Source organism: Schistocerca cancellata, chromosome 1, assembly GCF_023864275.1.
Source record: "Schistocerca cancellata isolate TAMUIC-IGC-003103 chromosome 1, iqSchCanc2.1, whole genome shotgun sequence".
NCBI lineage: Eukaryota > Metazoa > Arthropoda > Insecta > Orthoptera > Acrididae > Schistocerca > Schistocerca cancellata.
In genome coordinates, this window is record NC_064626.1 from 77751751 (window position 1) to 77775575 (window position 23825).

Sequence of the window (23825 nt, forward strand, 5' to 3'; positions counted from 1 at the left end):
TAAAAAGTGTTGAGGGCAGCAGAGATGAAGATGATTGCTGCGTTGATGACTGTTGTGCAGTAATACTCTAGAACTGAGCTTAAAGATCGCCGAGGAAAAAATGAGAGGAAATATAATCCTTCACAACTTCAAAATATAATGTGAGTGATTTTATTGTAGTGCCCTAAAGTGCAATTAAGGTTCAAAGAACGAAGCTTCGAACAGGTTTTACGCTAAAATTAAAAAAATGAAAAAAAAACTTCGATGGATAGTGGCTTTTTTATGGTTTTCACCATTATAAAGCAATTTAAAGCGCCATAGCTGCCACCGTATATGATGGAATTACTAGAGTGTCCAATCGCTACATTCCTGGATTCCTCAAACTGCGCAGTACAGCAGTTAATAATTTTGCAGCTACATGATTTGTCTATGTTTTTAAAACCTTTTCTACAATGTCACTAAAAGAATGCTTTCTTGATGATTGCGTTATATTGAATAAGTTTATTCAAGTCCTGTGCAATATATAGTATTTTTGGTCTTTCCGTCGTGTGCAAAAACGAAACTTTTTCGGCTGTCCTATGCGTGAGCATGCAACATGTAATTGACAATGTGAAAAGCAAGGATTTTCCGCATTTAATCCACACGCTTGACGCGAATGTAATGTGCTTTGGTAACGGTCACTGAAAATGCTAGGCGAACGGCGAATTGTAGTTGCTTAAAGAGGAACGGCATGCCGGCGGGAATGATAGGAATACGTAGAATCCACACATCTTGTCCGTTTGAGAATTGTTGCCTCAATGACGTTTAGCATAAGTTTTTTGACTTTTAAGCCTGATTACACTGCGCAGTCGAGGTGGAATAATGTTCCGCAAAAGAGTTATTGGTGGCTCGATTCTGAGTGACTATGTATGTGACGGGACACCAGGAAGATACAGCGAATTCGAAAACTCACTTATGTTAACTCTTTTAGTCGCAATAACAATTTTTTAAATTAATTTTACCCAACTGACCTTTGTTATCACAGCAAGCAACAAATATAAGAGGAAATTAGCAAAAAGTAAACAATCAATTGTGTTAAGGAGGTGGCTTCAATTTGGAACCACTGGGACATACTATTTTCAGTCACCTATCATTTAGTGTGATATACTTGAAAGCAATTTTGCATTTTTCCTAGACACAATCCCACAACTCGGAACTCCCGTGAACTCATAACACCTAAAACAAATTATACTGCTAAATAACAGGCTAAAATGGGCCTTACATTCGTACTTCAAAACAAAATTAATAAAATTATCGTTTCCGGAAGAAACCACTGGTACCCATAGAGTTAAACAAACTGTTACACAGAAGTACCAACATGTGAGAGCTTACAGAAATCGCACCATGCAGAAGGCGAAATATCAAGAATTGCGGCATTCTCTTTCTATCGGTCTATTTTAAAGGAAAACCAGTGCACTGTTGCTCGATACCTATATAGCTGCAAACCTTCTCCAGACAATACCTACCATTTTGCACAAAAAAAACTAACTCTTAAATCGGGTCATTACTTTTTTATATGATACGTTCCGAACAGACAGGCAGACATTCATTTTTATACTGATAAGGATTAAGTTAGTTATCTTTTCATCCGGATATTTGTTGCGTCACAACTCCGCCCCTCCCAGAGGGAAAATCCCGCTACCGATTCACTTAGTTAGCTCGCCCTAAATATAGAACATTATGATGTGCACATGAAAGGTATTCGCAGCTGCGAATAAGGAAAAACATCTACTGTATTATGGAATGACGACAAAGAAAATATGTGCCGCACCAGGTCACAGGCCCAGATTTCCCGCTTATATCGAGCGGTCGCGTTACCAGTTTTTCTTCCAGAGTAACAAACTAGATAAAATAATGATTCGCAATCAACATCAATAACAAAAAAAAAACATAAACGGAAGTTAGAACACCCTCCTGGCGAAACAAACAAAATGGCATCAGTGCGCTGCCAACTTGTGAGTAGTCCCACTCAGAATCCAAAAGCAGTCAGGCACGTTCCGGGCAAATCTTATAGAAAAATATTCCATTTTTTCAATACACTGCTCCGAGTCCCGGTATTTAACACTCACATTGAAATCACCTCCTATCTGTGACACAACAGCCGGGGGGGGGGGGGGGTGATGGGGGAGAGGTTCAAGAAGGCACTATCCAAAAAGTTTGCACAGTATTAACGATGTCTCAAATTGCACGTGAGAAAGGTTTAGCGATCTTGCATGAATGTCCAAAAATTAAGGACACTCTTATCACCTTCTTCATGAAACACATAAGAGATCGTTACACCTTTTATCCAATTCACTGCGTTGGTCGTCGTGCATGAGAAATACACTCCTGGAAATTGAAATAAGAACACCGTGAATTCATTGTCCCAGGAAGGGGAAACTTTATTGACACATTCCTGGGGTCAGATACATCACATGATCACACTGACAGAACCACAGGCACATAGACACAGGCAACAGAGCATGCACAATGTCGGCACTAGTACAGTGTATATCCACCTTTCGCAGCAATGCAGGCTGCTATTCTCCCATGGAGACGATCGTAGAGATGCTGGATGTAGTCCTGTGGAACGGCTTGCCATGCCATTTCCACCTGGCGCCTCAGTTGGACCAGCGTTCGTGCTGGACGTGCAGACCGCGTGAGACGACGCTTCATCCAGTCCCAAACATGCTCAATGGGGGACGGATCCGGAGATCTTGCTGGCCAGGGTAGTTGACTTACACCTTCTAGAGCACGTTGGGTGGCACGGGATACATGCGGACGTGCATTGTCCTGTTGGAACAGCAAGTTCCCTTGCTGATCTAGGAATGGTAGAACGATAGGTTCGATGACGGTTTGGATGTACCGTGCACTATTCAGTGTCCCCTCGACGATCACCAGTGGTGTACGGCCAGTGTAGGAGATCGCTCCCCACACCATGATGCCGGGTGTTGGCCCTGTGTGCCTCGGTCGTATGCAGTCCTGATTGTGGCGCTCACCTGCACGGCGCCAAACACGCATACGACCATCATTGGCACCAAGGCAGAAGCGACTCTCATCGCTGAAGACGACACGTCTCCATTCGTCCCTCCATTCACGCCTGTCGCGACACCACTGGAGGCGGGCTGCACGATGTTGGGGCGTGAACGGAAGACGGCCTAACGGTGTGCGGGACCGTAGCCCAGCTTCATGGAGACGGTTGCGAATGGTCCTCGCCGTTACCCCAGGAGCAACAGTGTCCCTAATTTGCTGGGAAGTGGCGGTGCGGTCCCCTACGGCACTGCGTAGGATCCTACGGTCTTGGCGTGCATCCGTGCGTCGCTGCGGTCCGGTCCCAGGTCGACGGGCACGTGCACCTTCCGCCGACCACTGGCGACAACATCGATGTACTGTGGAGACCTCACGCCCCACGTGTTGAGCAATTCGCCGGTACGTCCACCCGGCCTCCCGCATGCCCACTATACGCCCTCGCTCAAAGTCCGTCAACTGCACATACGGTTCACGTCCACGCTGTCGCGGCATGCTACCAGTGTTAAAGACTGCGATGGAGCTCCGTATGCCACGGCAAACTGGCTGACACTGACGGCGGCGGTGCACAAATGCTGCGCAGCTAGCGCCATTCGACGGCCAACACCGCGGTTCCTGGTGTGTCCGCTGTGCCGTGCGTGTGATCATTGCTTGTACAGCCCTCTCGCAGTGTCCGGAGCAAGTATGGTGGGTCTGACACACCGGTGTCAATGTGTTCTTTTTTCCATTTCCAGAAGTATAGGTCTCATACGGGAACGGAAGTGACTTCGGTGCAATGGCATGAGGGGTCGTACATAAAAGAAAGGCAAGCATTTTTCGAATCAGCTGCCACACCTCTGCAGATGATGCATACATAGGTCGACGTTTGCCGCGCGGGATTAGCCGAGCGGTCTAAGGCGCTGCAGTCATGGACTGTGCGGCTGGTCCCGGCGGAGGTTCGAGTCCTTAGGATAATTTAGGTTAAGTAGTGTGTAGGCTTAGGGACTGATGACCCTAGCAGTTAAGTCCCATAAGATTTCACACACATCTGAACATTTTAGTCGACGTTTATCCGTGTCAGGCGTCTGAAACTAGAGGCAAAGTGTCGAATCCGTCATGTTAATGGCATGTAGACGAGGTTATGTCATGTATTTCCCAATAGCAACCGGATACTAGGTTGCACGAGCATTTGCCTTGAGGACGACATGGTCACAGAAACCCAGACTACAGGCCATTTGACTGTACGATACCGTCTTTCCACCACATTCCGGGCATGGTCTCTCGTAATTAGGAGATAAATATCACGTGTCGTAGTATTTCTGGTACAAGGCAAGTCGGTATGGACAGAACTGTATTCGATGGAAAAGGTCCAGACATGTGAGAGGGACTTAGAAATCTGTGCTACTGCAACGGGCGCCACTCGGGAGGTAAGGGCCAGTTCATTAATCAGGCTTCCCGTTAATCCAGTTCGCTGGAGGGTCCACGATTTAACCATCGTACTTACACAAAAGACAGCTGATCCGCTATTGTATGGACACTGACAAGACTGAGGCCTTAATCTCGAAGAGGAAGAGTTAACATGTCACAACGGACTCTGATTATAAGTCCCTCGCTTAGAAGGTAGCCAAACGCCTCTTGCAGTGTCTGTGCTATGTTGCCTTTGGCATCGGTAAAATACGTGCCAGATGGGATAGCCGTAAGCCAGCTGAGCGTTAGCAAAATCCACCCATTCTGTCATGTCTAATGCACGCAGGATATTGCCACGGATGTTGGAGTGTATGACTTGAAGAAGGCATTTATAGTTAAGTGAGGTCGATTGCAATATGTCACGTGTGAAGGTGATCCCCAGACATTTGAACTTGTCTAGTAATAGTGGTGGGGCCATACTTCCTGCTGAAAGATCTCAACCAACGATAATAGCACCAGACTTAGTTGATGGACAGAGAGAGAGGGGTTAGGAGGTTATGAGCAGAGTGGGGCAGCAGGAGAAGATGGACAAAGAGAGGGGCAGGAGGAGATGGGGTGAGAGGGGTTAGGAGTTGATGGACAGAGAGAGGAGTTAGGAGGTTATGAGCAGAGAGGGGCAGCAGGAGAAGATGGACAAAGAGAGGGGCAGGAGGAGATGGGGTGAGAGGGGTTAGGAGTTAATGGACAGAGAGAGGGGTTAGGAGGTTATGAGCAAAGAGTGGCAGCAGGAGAAGATGGACAAAGAGAGGGGCAGGAGGGATGGGGTGAGAGGGGTTAGGAGTTGATGGACAGAGAGAGGGGTTAGGAGGTTATGAGCAGAGTGGGGCAGCAGGAGAAGATGCACAAAGAGAGGTGGAGGAGGAGATGGACAGTGACAAATGGACAGTGACAAAGGGAAGGAGAGGCGGGGGGGGAGGTTAGAGCCTATATCCAATTTTTATACAAATTAGAAACGTGCGTTTTCGTTTTTCTTTCTCTTCCATTTCATTAGACGGAGCCAGAGTAGCGTGTGGCCAGGAACGAGTAGTAAGTAAATAACTAAAACGAGACGGGTGACCTTGAGGCCCTGGCACTCGATGATGCGCATGTCGGCCGGCACCTTGTCGCCCGCCCTGAGGTCGACCACGTCCCCCAGCACGATGTCCTCGGCGGACACGACCAGCTTGCGGCCGTCGCGGATGACGGTGGCCTGCTCGGGCAGCATGCTCTGGAACGCCTCCAGCACCTTGCCGCTCTTGCTCTGCTGGTAGTGCGTGAAGAGCCCCGTGATGATCACCACCGTGACCAGCACGATGCCCAGGTACAGGTGGTCGTAGTCCGCCTCGATGCTCTGGATGCTGAACGTGATGAAGCACAGCAGCGAGCCCACCCACAGCATCACCGCGAAGCCGCCGAAGAAGTTCTTCAGGAATCTGATGAACCTGTAAAGCGTGCCAACCGTGACCAACTTGCCCCAACTGCCTACCTTCCCGCACCATAACAATTAGTCAAATTACTTAGCCACCACTGAGAGGAGCGTCTGGTATCTGCAAATACACTATCGGCCATAAAAATTGCTACACCAAGAAGAAATGCAGATGATAAACGGGTATTCATTGGACAAATATATTATACTAGAACTGACATGTGTTTACATTTTCACGCAATTTGGGTGCATAGGTCCTGAGAAATCAGTACCCAGAACAACCACCTCTAGCCGTAATAACGGCCTTGTTACGCCTGGGCATTGAGTCAAAGAGAGCTTGGATGGCGTGTACAGGTACAGCTGCCCATGCAGCTTCAACACGATACCACAGTACATCAACAGCAGTGACTGGCGTATTGTGACGAGCCAGTTGCTCGGCCACCATTGACCGGACGTTTTCCATTGGTGAGAGATCTGGAGAATGTGCTGGCCAGGGCAGCAGTCGAACATTTTCTGTATCCAGAGAGGCCCATACAGAACCTGCAGCAAGCGGTCGTGCAATATCTTGCTGAAATGTAGGCTTTCGCAGGGATCGAATGAAGGGTCGAGCCAAGGGTCGTAACACATCTGAAAAGTAACGTCCACTCTTCAAAGTGCCGTCAATTCGAACAAGAGGTGACCGAGACGTGTAACCAATGGCACCCCATACCATCACGCCGGGTGATACGCCAGTATGGCGATGACGAATACACGCTTCCAATGTGCGTTCACCGCGATGTCGCCAAACATAGATGCGACCATCATGATGCTGTAAACAGAACCTGGATTATCCGAAAAAATGACATTTTGCCATTCGTGCACCCAGGATCGTCGTTGAGTACACCATCACAGGCGCTCCTGTCTGTGATGCAGCGTCAAGGGTAACCGCAGCCATGGTCTCCGAGCTGATACTCCATGCTGCTGCAAACGTCGTCGAACTGTTCGTGCACATGGTTGTTCTCTAGAAAACGTCCCCATCTGTTGACTCAGGGATCCAGACGTGGCTGCACGATCCGTTATAGCCATGCGGATAAGATGCCTTTCATCTCGACTGCTAGTGATACGAGGCCGTTGGGATCCAGCACGGTGTTCCGTATTACCCTCCTGAACCCACAGATTCCATATTATGATAACAGTCATTGGATCTCGACCAACGCGAGCAGCGATGTGGCGATACGATAAACCGCAATCGCGATAGGCTACAATCCGACCTTTATCAAAGTCGGAAACGTGATGGTACGCATTTCTCCTCCTTACACGAGGCATCACAACAACGTTTCACCAGGCAACGCCGGTCAACTGCTGTTTGTGTATGAGAAATCGGTTGGAAACTTTCCTCATGTGAGCACGTTGTAGGTGTCGCCACCGGCGCCAACCTTGTGTGAATACTCTGAAAAGCTAATCATTTGCATATCACAGCATCTTCTTCCTGTCGGTTAAATTTCGCGTGTGTAGCACGTTATCTTCGTGGTGGTGCAATTTTAATGGCCAGTTGTGTAAGTCAGCGAAGGATGGAAGTGACTTTAGGGTCTAACGTCCCGTAATTAGGGACGGAAGAGCTCGGAATTAACGTAAAATGGGGGAAAAGAATCGTGCACGCCCTTTGAAAGGAACCATCCTGCAATTTGCCTGGAACGGGTTAGGAAAATCACGATAAATCAATATCAAGGTGGTTGCACTAGAATTTTAATCGACGTCCTAACAAATGTGAGTGCAGTGTGCTAAACACTTCTCCGCGTCGCTCGGTTCATAAGTCAACAATAAGCACTTCGTTTAACATATTCGCTTAATAGAACAGAACGAGTTAAATTTACGATAGTGTATAACCCAGCCAATACGAATTATCTTACAACCGATTACAGTTTAGAATCCACGTGAAGATACTGTCTAACTGAGGAACAGCAGATGTATCAAGGGTTGCTCAACAAAGTTTTTTGATTTATTCTTAAATTCCATTATCTGTGCCAGACAGGTCTTCATTACATCTGTACCTGTCTGTTTCACTCTTTTCGGCGAGGTTTTTATCAATATTGTATTCAGCCTTGCCATTATAACTGTTCTTTTGACTGTTTATTAATGTATGAGAAATTCTGGCAACAATGAAGCACATTAATGGGTATGTAAACTAGAATGAGATTTTCACTCTGCAGCGGAGTGTGCGCTGATATGAAACTTCCTGGCAGATTAAAACTGTGTGCCCGACCGAGACTCGAACTCGGGCAAAGTTCCCGAGTTCGAGTCTCGGTCGGGCACACGGTTTTAATCTGCCAGGAAGTTTCGGTATGTAAACTGTTTATATATTTCTTAAGACCTTCTGCCACTAAAATCAGATTTAATTCTTATGACACAATTCTGTATTCTGAAAACCTTTCTTTTTTTGAGTTTCGAAGAAAACTGTGATTTAACAATGAACAGAAATATGCAGAGTAATCTAGTTTCCTCATTTTTACCTCGCTTATACTTTAATTCTTGCTCGCCACAAATGTAACTACTAACTCGCTTCGCTGTATCTAAGTGTAAGCTTTTTCAATTTATATTGTGCTATTTCTGTATTTTCTAAACCAGGACGGCCTCATTATTTTTGTAATTCAGTTTCTCCACACGTTATACCAGAATTATGAACGATTCTTTTTTTTATGAAAAAGGTTCAGTTGTTTACACTGAATCTGAATTAAACAATAATGTTTGCGTTAAATGATCTGTTTATGTATTCAAATATATTTTTACTTGTTCGCTCTGTACCAGGTCTATGCCTAAAATTCTGCACGCAGAAAGGAGAATAAAATTTGTGATTTGCGACATTGTAAGTTCAAAAGTGGTTCAAATGGTTCTAAGCACTATGGGACTTAACATACGAGGTCATCAGTCCCCTAGACTTAGAACTACGTAAACCTAACTAACCTAAGGACATCACACACATGCATGCCAGAGGTAGGATTCGAACCTGCGACCGTAGCAGCCGCATGGTTCCAGACTGAAGCGCCTACAACCGCTCGGCCACAGAGGCCAGCGACATTGTAAGTGAAAGACTCTTAACATACGGTATATACGAGGGCGTGCTGAAAAGTAATGCCTCCGAATTTTTTATGTGAATATTCTTAAAGCTTTTTAAATAAAACAAACTTTATTGACATACTTACATCTACATCCATACTTCGCAAGCCACCTGACGGTGTGTGGCGGAGGGCACTTTGAGTACCTCTATCGGTTCTCCCTTCTATTCCAGTCTCGTATTGTTTGTGGAAAGAATGATTGTCGATATGGCTATGTGTGGGCTCTAATCTCTCTGATTTTATCCTCATGGTCTCTTCGCAATATATACGCAGGAGGGAGCAATATACTGCTTGACTCGTCGGTGAATGTATATTCTCGAAACTTCAACAAAAACCCGTACCGAGCTAGTGCGTCTCTCTTGGAGATTCTTCCACTGGAGTTTATCTATCATCTCCGTAACACTTTCGCGATTACTAAACGATCCTGTAACGAAACGCGCTGCTCTCCGTTGGATCTTCTCTATCTCTTCTATCAACCCTATCTGATACGGATCCCACACTGCTGAGCAGTATTTAAGCAGTGGGTGGACAACTGTACTGTAACCTACTGCCTTTGTTTTTGGATTGCATTTCCTTACGATTCTTCCAATGAATCTGTTGTGACTTGGCAAGACAGCCGAGCCACTATGATTGGTAGCCGAAAAGCACGCGTTAAGGTCACGCAGGCTGGCGTGAGGTCTGGAATAGGACAATATAATTAATATAGCCAATAAGGTACGTTGCTGCTGGAATACTTAACTTTCTACATCTACATCTACATTTATACTCCGCAAGCCACCCAACGGTGTGTGGCGGAGGGCACTTTACGTGCCACTGTCATTACCTCCCTTTCCTGTTCCAGTCGCGTATGGTTCGCGGGAAGAACGACTGTCTGAAAGCCTCTGTGCGCGCTCTAATCTCTCTAATTTTACATTCGTGATCTCCTCGGGAGGTATAAGTAGGGGGAAGCAATATATTCGATACCTCATCCAGAAACGCACCCTCTCGAAACCTGGCGAGCAAGCTACACCGCGAAGCAGAGCGCCTCTCTTGCAGAGTCCGCCACTTGAGTTTGTTAAACATCTCCGTAACGCTATCACGGTTACCAAATAACCCTGTGACGAAACGCGCCGCTCTTCTTTGAATCTTCTCTATCTCCTCCGTCAACCCGATCTGGTACGGATCCCACACTGATGAGCAATACTCAAGTATAGGTCGAACGAGTGTTTTGTAAGCCACCTCCTTTGTTGATGGACTACATTTTCTAAGGACTCTCCCAATGAATCTCAACCTGGTACCCGCCTTACCAACAATTAATTTTATATGATCATTCCACTTTAAATCGTTCCGCACGCATACTCCCAGATATTTTACAGAAGTAACTGCTACCAGTGTTTGTTCCGCTATCATGTAATCATACAATAAAGGATCCTTCTTTCTACGTATTCGCAATACATTACATTTGTCTATGTTAAGGGTCAGTTGCCACTCCCTGCACCAAGTGCCTATCCGCTGCAGATCTTCCTGCATTTCGCTACAATTTTCTAATGCTGCAACTTCTCTGTATACTACAGCATCATCCGCGAAAAGCCGCATGGAACTTCCGACACTATCTACTAGGTCATTTATATATATTGTGAAAAGCAATGGTCCCATAACACTCCCCTGTGGCACACCAGAGGTTACTTTAACGTCTGTAGACGTCTCTCCGTTGATAACAACATGCTGCGTTCTGTTTGCTAAAAACTCTTCAATCCAGCCACACAGCTGGTCTGATATTCCGTAGGCTCTTACTTTGTTTATCAGGCGACAGTGCGGAACTGTATCGAACGCCTTCCGGAAGTCAAGAAAAATAGCATCTACCTGGGAGCCTGTATCTAATATTTTCTGGGTCTCATGAACAAATAAAGCGAGTTGGGTCTCACACGAACGCTGTTTCCGGAATCCATGTTGATTCCTACAGAGTAGATTCTGGGTTTCCAAAAACGACATGATACTCGAGCAAAAAACATGTTCTAAAATTCTACAACAGATCGACGTCAGAGATATAGGTCTATAGTTTTGCGCATCTGCTCGACGACCCTTCTTGAAGACTGGGACTACCTGTGCTCTTTTCCAATCATTTGGAACCTTCCGTTCCTCTAGAGACTTGCGGTACACGGCTGTTAGAAGGGGGGCAAGTTCTTTCGCGTACTCTGTGTAGAATCGAATTGGTACCCCGTCAGGTCCAGTGGACTTTCCTCTGTTGAGTGATTCCAGTTGCTTTTCTATTCCTTGGACACTTATTTCGATGTCAGCCATTTTTTCGTTTGTGCGAGGATTTAGAGAAGGAACTGCAGTGCGGTCTTCCTCTGTGAAACAGCTTTGGAAAAAGGTGTTTAGTATTTCAGCTTTACGCTTGTCATCCTCTGTTTCAATGCCATCATCATCCCGGAGTGTCTGGATATGCTGTTTCGAGCCACTTACTGATTTAACGTAAGACCAGAACTTCCTAGGATTTTCTGTCAAGTCGGTACATAGAATTTTACTTTCGAATTCACCGAACGCTTCACGCATAGCCCTCCTTACGCTAACTTTGGCATCGTTTAGCTTCTGTTTGTCTGAGAGGTTTTGGCTGCGTTTAAACTTGCAGTGAAGCTCTCTTTGCTTTCGCAGTAGTTTCCTAACTTTGTTGTTGTACCACGGTGGGTTTTTCCCGTCCCTCACAGTTTTACTCGGCACGTACCTGTCTAAAACGCATTTTACGATTGCCTTGAACTTTTTCCATAAACACTCAACATTGTCAGTGTCGGAACAGAAATTTTCGTTTTGATCTGTTAGGTAGTCTGAAATCTGCGTTCTATTACTCTTGCTAAACAGATAAACCTTCCGCCCTTTTTTTTACATTCCTATTAACTTCCAAATTCAGGGATGCTGCAACGGCCTTATGATCACTGATTCCCTGTTCTGCACTTACAGAGTCGAAAAGTTCGGGTCTGTTTGTTACCAGTAGGTCCAAGATGTTATCTCCACGAGTCGGTTCTCTGTTTAATTGCTCGAGGTAATTTTCGGATAGTGCACTCAGTATAATGTCACTCGATGCTCTGTCCCTACCACCCGTCCTAAACATCTGAGTGTCCCAGTCTATATCTGGTAAATTGAAATCTCCACCTAAGACTATAACATGCTGAGAAAATTTATGTGAAATGTATTCCAAATTTTCTCTCTTAACTTTAATCCATAACTGGTGTACATCGGTCTGACGGTACAGGCATCACAAGATAAATAGCAAATGATAATGGCGCCTTGCTAGGTCGTAGCAAATGACGTAGCTGAAGGCTATGCTAACTATCGTCTCGGCAAATGAGAGCGCAATTTGTCAGTGAACCATATCTAGCAAAGTCGGGTGTACAACTGGGGCGAGTGCTAGGACGTCTCTCTAGACCTGCCGTGTGGCGGCGCTCGGTCTGCAATCACTGACAGTGGCGACACGCGGGTCCGACGTATACTAGCGGATCGCGGCCGATTTAAAGGCTACCACCTAGCAAGTGTGGTGTCTGGCGGTGAGACCACAGAATCTCAGTCTGCTTTACCGAAGATTAATTTTATATGGTCATTCCATTTTAAATCACTCCTAATGCCTACTCCCAGATAATTTATGGAATTAACTGCTTCCAGTTGCTGACCTGCTATATTGTAGCTAAATGATAAAGGATCTTTCTATGCATTCGCAGCACATTACACTTGTCTACATTGAGATGCATCAATTCGTTGCAGATCCTTCTGCATTTCAGTACAATTTTCCATTGTTACAACCACTCGATATACTACAGCATCATCCATAAAAAGCCTCAGTGAACTTCCGATGTTATCTACAAGGTCATTTATATATATTGTGAACAGCAGCGGTCCCACGACACTCCCCTGCGGCACACCTGAAGTCACTCTTACTTCGGAAGACTTCTCTCCATTGAGAATGACATGCTGCGTTCTATTATCTAGGAACCCTTCAAACCAATCACACAATTGGTCTGATAGTCCATATTTTCTAACTTTGTTCATTAAACGACTGTAGGGAACTGTATCGACCGCCTTGCGGAAATCAAGAAACACGGCATCTACCTGAGAACCCGTGTCTGTGGCCCTCTGAGTCTCGTGGACGAATAGCGCGAGCTGGGTTTCACACGATCGTCTTTTTCGAAACCCACGCTGATTCCTACAGAATAGATTTCTAGTCTCCAGAAAAGTCATTATACTCGAACATAGTACGTGTTCCAAAATTCTACAACTGATTGACGTTAGAGATGTAGGTATATAGTAGTGCACATCTACATATTTATTTATCAACATAGTTACACTCCCGATGATCGCAGTTGTTCCTAATGAGACACAGTTTGCTGATAACGTCACTACAGAATGTCTCGCTTTCTTCAGTGAGCCACAACCTGTCCTCTGCCTGCACCGCTTCATCACTATCAAAGTGAAGTCCTCGAACGTTTTATTCAAGGTTTGGAAACACATGAAAATCTTATTGGGCCAAGTCGAGGCTGTATGGAGTATGGTCGATAACAGTGAAAGACTCCATCACATTCCTAGAAATCCTACAAACCAGAGAATTGAAATGCAATAGCCTAAAATGTATGAATTTTTACTCGTACACATTGACGGTACTACACCTTGAGTCACTGGTTCCATTCCGAAATAAAAAAAAAAAAATACTTTATTAGGGCATCTGGCAGACCAGCCACGGATCTCTGTATTGCTCCAGGTATTTTTGGTGTGAACTGCAGTACGGGATCTTATACGAGGGCATGCTGAAAAGTAATGCCTCGGAATATTTTATGTAAATACTGTCAAAGATTACCAAATAAAAACAAAAATTATTAACAGTCTACGTCTTTATCTACATATTTAGTCCTCAACATAATCACTCGCGCCGAACAGGTTTTTCCCAAAGAGAGTTTGTTAATACCGTCACTGCAGAATGTTTGACTTCGTTGACGGATAATTATAAATATAATAATTATTATTAACGATTAACTACCAGTAACAAGCCTCATAGAAAATTATTTTAGGTAGTAATTCACGGTTTCTCAAATGAGTGGCATTGTTTATCACAGCTTTATAAAAGCAGCAGATATATTTTCGTTCAGGTACGAGTGCAACTTTCTAAACTTTTTTATTTATTTAAAAGACTGTTATACAGCCGTAAATCTAAATCTGTCACTAATATCGCTGGATGAACCCGAAAGACTGCAGGAGTAGTTTCATTCTTTCAAGCAAATGGTTCAACTGGAACCCTTAAGAAATTAAACTGTTTTCTTTTTATGACGTTGCAAATATAATCCAACAGCAAGAGTCCCTCTTCTCTTGGGGAAACTGCTAAGAATGTGTCTGACAAAAGTCTGGCTGTGTTTTGCTTCAGGTTGTAACAGTAAACAGCCTGAGAATGTCCGCATTATCACGTACGTAACGGTTCTTTTACAGCTGAAAGTAGTCTTATAACGTCATCCCAACTTAATTCACCTCAAATGTGTACTGTGGCTGAAGCACATGGGAGTTTAACTACCCTGTCCGGTTACTACACCTCAAACACAGTGCGTGGGAGACAAGAAACTCGTACTCGCGAAGTGTCTCCACATCAAACCCCCATCCTGTTATTCAGGTTTAAGTATTTCGTGCTTACACCGCATCACTTCCGATGGAAGCTGATTTGTTCGTTATGCAAAGCCACAAACGACTGTTTCCAAACTTTAATTAGGTCAACTGTTACCCCGTTTCCAACAATGTCAATACTGAATAGCATTACACTTCCTTCTCCGTAGTTTGAAACTCATACGGTGCAGTCGCACTGATTCAGGCATTGCCTTGTGTGTGATAATCACAATGTTAAGGACGTGTGAGTGGCAAGTAACTTTCCCAGAACAGCATCTGAAGCTTTACTAGTTTTCGCCTATCAGTCCATCTCATTTCGTGCTTTAATGGAAGTTTTCTCGCTTGTGTTCGCAATGTCTTTCGTGCAAAGTTACGGACAGATGATTTTCCAATACACAGCTGCACTGTCGAATGTGTGACAGCTGATCACAATGTATATTCTCTTCAAAAGCTGGTAACGACACTGATTTCCCTAAACGCAGCAAACCATGAACTACTTACCTTTTACATGAATGCTGTTCTAAGTATAAGGTGAACTGCAACAGAAACATTGAGTTTATTAAGTCATTAGACACGCAGATGTTTATTCTACATAATGTGTCGTGATACTCCATTAAAGTGCTTTCTGCAGTATTGCTACACGGAAATCTTTGATGTTAATGTATATTTTGTACCAATCCTTCATGAATGGACGGCACAAAAAACTATTACATCTAAAGACCACAAATTTACGCCTACAACGAATATTGAAATGATTTTTCGATAATTCTCAACATTGTCGTTAAGCGTAAAGTTCCCATATTCACATTCACCTAAACCATCATTAGCACGATTTAGTCGTCATCATCATCACTACCACAATGAATTCATTGCACACTGTGCCGTTAATGAGAAGTCGACTTCCGTTCCACACGTCCGTGAGTAACTGAATGGGTATTCATAATTACAACATATTTCTAAGGCACTTTTCAAATCTACATCTGCATCTATATTCTGCAAACCACTATGAAGTTCATGACAAAGATATATTCCTAGATTCATCACTTAAAGTTGGTTCTACCAACAGAACCCACTATAAATAAACGCAAAATATATCTATTTAAAACAGCAGATGGAAATTCGCTTGATGCATTCCTGAGAGAGAGTCTCCATTCTTTCCATGCTAATTATGTAAGTGTAGACCAGTTATGTCTCAAATTCAAAGATACAGTATCGACAGCAATAGACAGATTCATACCGAATAAGTTAGTAAGAGACGGGAGTAATCCACCATGGCACACAAAACATGTCAGAACACTGTTGCAGAAGCAACGATAAAAGTGTGGTGTCACCGCCAGACACCACACTTGCTACGTGGTAGCCTTTTAAATCGGCCGCGGTCCGCTAGTATACGACGGACCCGAGTGTCGCCACTGTCAGTGGTTGCAGACCGAGCGCCGCCACACGGCAGGTCTAGTGAGACGTACTAGCACTCGCCTCAGTTGGACAGCAGAGTTTGCTAGCGATGCTACATTGACAAATACGCTCTCATTTGCCGAGACTATAGTTAGCATAGCCTTCAGCTACGTCATTTGCTACGACCTAGCAAGGCGCCATAGCATTTGATAATTAATATGGTGAAGCCTGTACAGTAACGAGAGATGTTCACCAATTGTGGATTAAAGTTAAGTATTCTACCAGTTACTCTTGTTTTGCTAGTCTTATTTCTCTGACTTGTTCCAGAACTCACGCCAGTCTGCGTGAGCTTAATCGCGTGCCTTTCGGCTTCCTCCAAACTCCGTGAATTGGCTCCTGCCAATTCACAACAAAAAGCATGCCAAATTCAGAAGAACGCAAAATCCCCAAGACTGGCTAAGTTCCACGGAAGCTCGAAATCTAGTGTGGACGTCAAAGCGAGACGATTTTAATACTTTCCACAATGAAACATTGTCTCAAAATGTGGTAGATAACCTAAAGAGATTCTGGTCGTATGAAAAGTACACCAGTGGCAAAAAAACTATCAATACTGTCACTGCGCGATAGCGATGGAAATGTTACCGATGATGGTGCCACTAAAGCGGAGTTACTGAATACAGTTTTCCCTAATCCCTTCACGAAAGAAGACGAAGTAAATATTCCAGAATTCGGAACCAGAACAGCTGTTAGCATGAGTGACATAAAAGTAGATATCTTAGGTGCTGTGAAACAACTCAAATAACTTAAGAAAGGCAAGTCTTTCGGTCCAGATGGTATACCAATGAGATTCCTTTCAGAGTATCCAGCCGGAATAGCGCCTTTCTTAGTAATCATATACAACCGCTCACTTTACGAAAGGTCTGTTCCTAAAGACTGGAAAGTAGCACAGGTCACACCAATATTCAAGAAAGGAAATAGGCGTAACCCATTGAATTACACCCATATCACTGACCTTTGTAGTAGGATTTTGGAGCATACACCGTACTCGAACATTATGAATCACCTTGAAGAAAATGACTTATTGATACATAACCAACGCGGACTCAGAAAATATCGTTCTTGTGCAACTCAGCTAGGTCTTTATTCCCATGAAGTAATGAGTGCTGTCGACAAGGGATCTCAGATCGATTCCATATTCCTAGATTTCCAGAAGGCTTTTGATATTGTTCCTCACAAGCTACTATTAATCAAATTACGTGCATATGTAGTATCGTCTCAGTTGTGTAACTGGATTCATGACTTCCTCTCAGAGAGGTCACAAGTTGTAGTGATAGGCGGTAAATCATCGAGTAGAACAGGAGTGATATCTGACCTTCCGCAAGGTAGTGTCATAGGCCATCTGCTGTTCCTGATTTACATAAATGATCTAGGTGATAATATGAGCAGCCCCCTTACATTGTTTGCAGATGACGCTGTAATTTACCGTCTGGTAAAATCATAAGACGATCAATTCCAATTACAAAATGATCTAGTGAGAATCTCTGTGTGGTGCGGAAAGTGGCAACTGACACTAAACTAAGAAAAGTGCGAGGTCATCCACATGAGTACTAAAAGAAATCCGATAAATTTTGGGTATAAGATAAATCGTACAAATCTAAGGGCTGCCAATTCGACTAAATACCTAGGAATTACAATTACGAGCATTTTAAATTGGAAAAGGCGAAACAAAGACTACGCTCTGTTGGCAGAACACTTAGAAGATGCGACAAACCCACTAAAGAGACCGCCTACATTACCCTTGTCCGTCCTCTGCTGTAATATTTCTGCGCAGTGTGGGATCCTTACCAGGTAGGATTGACGGAGGACGTCGAAAAAGTGCAAAGAAGGGCAGATTGGTTCGTGATATCGTGCAATAGGGGTGAGAGTTTCACTGATATGATACGCTAGTTGGGGTAGCAGTCACCAAAACAAAGGCGGTTTTCTTTCCGGCGAGATCTGTTTACGAAATTTCAATCACCAACTTTCCCATATGTTTGCGAAAATATTTTGTTGACACCCACCTAAGTAGGAGAAATGATCATCATAACAAAATAAGAGAAATCAGAGCTCCAACGGAAAGATTTAGGTGTTTCTTTTTCCCACGCGCCATTCGAGAGTGGAATGGTAGAGAAGTAGTATGAAAATGGTTCGATGAACCCTCTTCCAGTCACTTAAGTGTGAATTGCAATGTAGATGTAGATGTAGATGTAGAAACGTTCCAAGTGGGTTTTCACGGCATAGTTTGCGTCTATCTCCAAGCGTTTATTAGTTCAGCAGTTCGGTTCCTTCAGCATCTCCGGGACTCTCCCACGCGTTAAACAACCTGTGACCAATCGTTCTGCCCTTCTCCGTATTTGTTCAATAATCCCTATTAGTCCTATTTGGTACAGGCCCCACACACTTGAGTAATATTTGTATTGGTTGGGGAGAGAGATACATGCACTAATTGTCGTTAAACCGCGCCAAAAATTGTCTGCCCAGGAATGCGCCCATGCATAGATGATGTGTGCGTGTTAAGAACGTTGTGGCAGATTTAAAACACGAAATCCATATTAATGTCTTTTAGCTGAGTGTGCAGCTTGGAAATTTACCTTTTCTCCCCAACGATGTACAATAATGCCGTCGCAGCTGCGGCGGCTGTTCTCTCTTCGTGTTGACTTCGTCTCCGGAAGTGGTCCGTTTAAACATGCAAGTCCTTGTCGCATCGGGAGAAGGAAATTAGGACGTAGCTTGGTACTAGAATGAAAACTTGCGACTTCCGCATATTACAGCTTTTACTAAACACAGTACTGAGCGAACGTTATTACAGATGTTTTTCTCGCACCAGTTCAAAAGACCGTCAGACACCGATATCGGTGAAAAGAAGAGACTAATGAAGTACATAAAATTATTACTACACTCCTGGAAATTGAAATAAGAACACCGTGAATTCATTGTCCCAGGAAGGGGAAACTTTATTGACACATTCCTGGGGTCAGATACATCACATGATCACACTGACAGAACCACAGGCACATAGACACAGGCAACAGAGCATGCACAATGTCGGCACTAGTACAGTGTATATCCACCTTTCGCAGCAATGCAGGCTGCTATTCTCCCATGGAGACGATCGTAGAAATGCTGGATGTAGTCCTGTGGAACGGCTTGCCATGCCATTTCCAGCTGGCGCCTCAGTTGGACCAGCGTTCGTGCTGGACGTGCAGACCGCGTGAGACGACGCTTCATCCAGTCCCAAACATGCTCAATGGGGGACAGATCCAGAGATCTTGCTGGCCAGGGTAGTTGACTTACACCTTCTAGAGCACGTTGGGTGGCACGGGATACATGCGGACATTCATTGTCCTGTTGGAACAGCAAGTTCCCTTGCCGGTCTAAGAATGGTAGAACGATGGGTTCGATGACGGTTTGGATGTACCGTGCACTATTCAGTGTCCCCTCGACGATCACCAGTGGTGTACGGCCAGTGTAGGAGATCGCTCCCCACACCATGATGCCGGGTGTTGGCCCTGTGTGCCTCGGTCGTATGCAGTCCTGATTGTGGCGCTCACCTGCACGGCGCCAAACACGCATACGACCATCATTGGCACCAAGGCAGAAGCGACTCTCATCGCTGAAGACGACACGTCTCCATTCGTCCCTCCATTCACGCCTGTCGCGACACCACTGGAGGCGGACTGCACGATGTTGGGGCGTGAGCGGAAGACGGCCTAACGGTGTGCGGGACCGTAGCCCAGCTTCATGGAGACGGTTGCGAATGGTCCTCGCCGATACCCCAGGAGCAACAGTGTCCCTAATTTGCTGGGAAGTGGCGGTGCGGTCCCCTACGGCACTGCGTAGGATCCTACGGTCTTGGCGTGCATCCGTGCGTCGCTGCGGTCCGGTCCCAGGTCGACGGGCACGTGCACCTTCCGCCGACCACTGGCGACAACATCGATGTACTGTGGAGACCTCACGCCCCACGTGTTGAGCAATTCGGCGGTACGTCCACCCGGCCTCCCGCATGCCCACTATACGCCCTCGCTCAAAGTCCGTCAACTGCACATACTGTTCACGTCCACGCTGTCGCGGCATGCTACCAGTGTTAAAGACTGCGATGGAGCTCCGTATGCCACGGCAAACTGGCTGACACTGACGGCGGCGGTGCACAAATGCTGCGCAGCTAGCGCCATTCGACGGCCAACACCGCGGTTCCTGGTGTGTCCGCTGTGCCGTGCGTGTGATCATTGCTTGTACAGCCCTCTCGCAGTGTCCGGAGCAAGTATGGTGGGTCTGACACACCGGTGTCAATGTGTTCTTTTTTCCATTTCCAGGAGTGTATTTCTGTTCATCAATTTTTCGTTAGCGTAGATATAGTCGTGCCATCGGCCTTGCCGCAGTGGTAACACCTGTTCCCGTCAAATCACCGAAGTTGAGCGCTGTTGGGCTGGGCTAACACTTGGATGGGTGACCATTCGGTATGCCGAGCGCTGTTGGCAAGCGGGGTGCACTCAGCCCTTGTGAGGTAAACTGAGGAGCCACTTGACTGTGAAGTAGCGGCTCCGGTCTCGTAAGCCGACATGCGGCCGTAGGAGCGGTGTGGTGACCACATGCCCTTCCATATCCGCAGCCAGTGACGCCTGTGGGCTGAGGATGACTAGACGGCCGGTCGGTGCCGTCGGGTCTTCATGGCCTGTTCGGGAGGAGTTTTTTTTCGTAGATATAATCATACATCTCTACGATATCTTTGGCGTACGGAGACGGCGCGATTTTTTTAATATATTTGTAGACCGTTTAAAGAACCTACACATATTCCGGTATGAATCGGAGCAGTGTTTTGTATGCAGTCTCTTTGTAGACTGACAGTGAGTGCATTTCCCTAGTATTCTAATAATTGCAGCCTCAAAAATGGTTCAAATGGCTCTGAGCACTATGCGATTTAACTTCTGAGGTCATCAGTCGCCTAGAACTTAGAACTAATTAAACCTAACTAACCTAACACACATCCATGCCCGAGGCAGGATTCGAACCTGCGACCGTAGTGGTCGCTCGGCTCCTGACTGTAGCGCCTAGAACCGCACGGCCACTCTGGCCGACCAACGGCAGTCTGCCATCTGCTTTATTACGTCTTACTTCATCTATGTAATCATATCATTTTACATCCCAACAAATTGTTATATCCAGATATAACTGTGACCCGTTGATTCTAGAGTCATAGGAAACTACTTTTCTCGTTTTAATATGTGCACAATTTTACATTTCTGAACATTTAAAGGAAATTGCCAATCTTTGCACAATTTTGAAATTTCATCAAGATCTGATAATATTTGCACTTGTTCTTTCAGACAGTCGTCTGCAAAAATACTGAGGTTACTATCAATAAGCCGGCCGCTGTGGGCAAGAGATTCTAGGCGCTTCAGTCTGGAACCGCGGGACCGCTACGGTCGCAGGTTCGAATCCTGCCTCGGGCATGGATGTGAGTGATCTCCTTAGGTTAGATAGGTTTAAGTAGTTCTAAGGTCTAGGGGACTGATGACCTCCGTTGTTAAGTCCCATAGTGTTCAGAGCCAGTTGAACCATTTTTTTACTATCAATATTGTCTGCAAGGTCATTTATACACATTATGAACAGCAAGGGTCCAAACAAGTGGGCAACATCCGAAGTTTCTTCTACATCTGACTTTCCATCCAAGGTATGTTGTTGCCTCTTCCCTACCAAAAAGTCCTCTATCCATTCACTAATTTCGCTTGGCACCCGTAGGATTGTATTTCTGATAATAAGCGTAACTGTGGTACTGGGTCAAACGCTTTGCTGAAATCAATAGATACTGTAGCTGCCTGACTGTTTTGATCCATGGCTTTCAGTACGTTACCTGAGAAAAGTGCGCGTTGGATCACCAAGTTCGGCTTTTTCGAAATCCATGCTGGCTGGTATGGGCTGACATCGAGGTGATCATTTTGTTCGAGATACCACTTTACATTTCAGCTCAGAATATGTTCTAAGATTCTGCAACAAATGGATATCAAAGATACTGGACGGTATATTTGTGAATTGCTTTTGCTGGCTTTCTTGTAGACTGACGTACCATATTAGCTGTCTTTCAACTAACGGGAACCGCTTTTTGTTCAACGGATGTATGGTAAACTGTGGTTAAAAGAGGGAAGTCTCATACAACATTCAGTACTGAATCTGATGACAGCTCCACAGTGCCCTAGGGCTTTACCCCATTTTAACGTTTTCAGCTGTTTCGAAATGCCAAAGACTCTTATCAATTTCTCTCATCTTTGTAATAGTGCAATAATTAATCTGGGGCAATATTCATCGGTTTTCCTTTGTAAAAGAACTCTTTAAAACGGGCTTAAGCATTTCTGATTCTGCTTCGCTACACTCAATTTCAGTTGCTGTCTCTTCTGTGAGTGACTGGACACAAACTTTATTTCCACAAAGCGGCGCTTACACACGACCTGAATTTCTTTTGGGTGTTGTGAAAGATCTTTTGATAATATTCTGCTACAGTAGTAACGGGAAGCTTCACGCATTGCTCACTTGACAGCCAAACGTGTCTCATTCAACACCTCGTGCTTCTTTTTCACTTATTATGCACTAGAACTTGTTTCTTAAGGACTTCCTTTACAGTGGCTGCATACTGTGAAGGGTTCTTCCCATCTAGAACTCTATCCAGTCCATTGTCAACTATTCTATTAAACTTCAGCCATAGTTCTTCTACATGCTCCTGTCCGGTGCTCAACGTTTCAAGCTGCTCACCGAGGATGACAGTGTTACATGTCCGTTTTTGTAAAAATCAAACTCCATTAAACTAATATACAGAGAAATCTAAATTAATTTGCAACTAGAAATGAGAGTACAATTATGGTTAAAGTTAATACCGCCGCGCTTAGTAGTCGCGCGGTCTAGGGGGCTTGCCACGGTTCGCGCAGCTCCTCCTGACGGAAGTTCGAGTCCTCCCTCGAGCATGGGTGTGTGTGTGTGTGTGTCCTTAGCGTAAGTTAGTTTAAGGGGCTCCGGAAAGGCTCAAAATCATGAAAAGTTCAATTTTTACTTTTTTGCGTTTTCTGAATCTGCAGACTATTACCTTTTAATAGATATATAATTTATTCTATTCCGAAGACTACAACTATTTTTAATTTTTTTTTTGAAATGTGTTCTGCATGGGCGTGGCCCACTGTGGCGTTGTTAAACTGCTGTCAAATGGTGTTATTATTAACGTCCGTGTTCATCAGGTACATTTTAGTGATGTGAGATAAAGTATGTGTTGTGGCTAATCTGTGATGGTTCAATATATATCGCTGGTGTGATTGTCAATTGTTTCATGTTTATTTACTCAGTCGTTATCTCGAAAATATTCGTAGTTAATTCAGTTTCTTGAGTCTCTGTTTTGTTGAAGTATAATAATGAGTAAAAGTAAAGTTGCTGTTGCGACTTTCAATGATGGCAACATTGTAAGGTGCAAGGTATTTAGAAATATGGGAATGAAGATAGGTTCTAACATGGTACGAGCGATGCTTGCTTTAGACAAGGAACGCCTTCGGGCTGCAGACAGGGCTGTAAAGAGTCTAGAAATACAAGCAAGAGTAAACAGGAGGAGGAATAAGAGGAAGCTGGAGGAGGAGTTTGCAGAGGATGAAGATAATCCATCCTATGGACCTGGAATGCACTAAAAAGTTAATCCAATCTTTGTCGCTCGATTCCCAAAACTTTTATTTTCTCATACTAATTACATGTTTTCTAAGGATCTTCCAAACATATTTGTTTCAAACTTTCAGTAAATGTTACACAGTACCTTCTGCATAATTTAACACAGCCTTTTTCCA

At 44.7% G+C, this 23825-nt stretch overlaps 1 protein-coding gene across 1 annotated transcript in view; it reads right to left on the reverse strand.

Moving 5' to 3' along the window:
- LOC126171883 (sodium/potassium-transporting ATPase subunit alpha-2-like) overlaps positions 1-23825 on the reverse strand; it is a 139144-nt gene that overhangs the window by 110549 nt on the left and 4770 nt on the right. The window contains exon 2 of the mRNA XM_049920878.1: positions 5528-5891. Within this exon, the coding sequence (XP_049776835.1) occupies positions 5528-5891 (364 nt within the window). The remainder of the gene's footprint in view (positions 1-5527; positions 5892-23825) is intronic.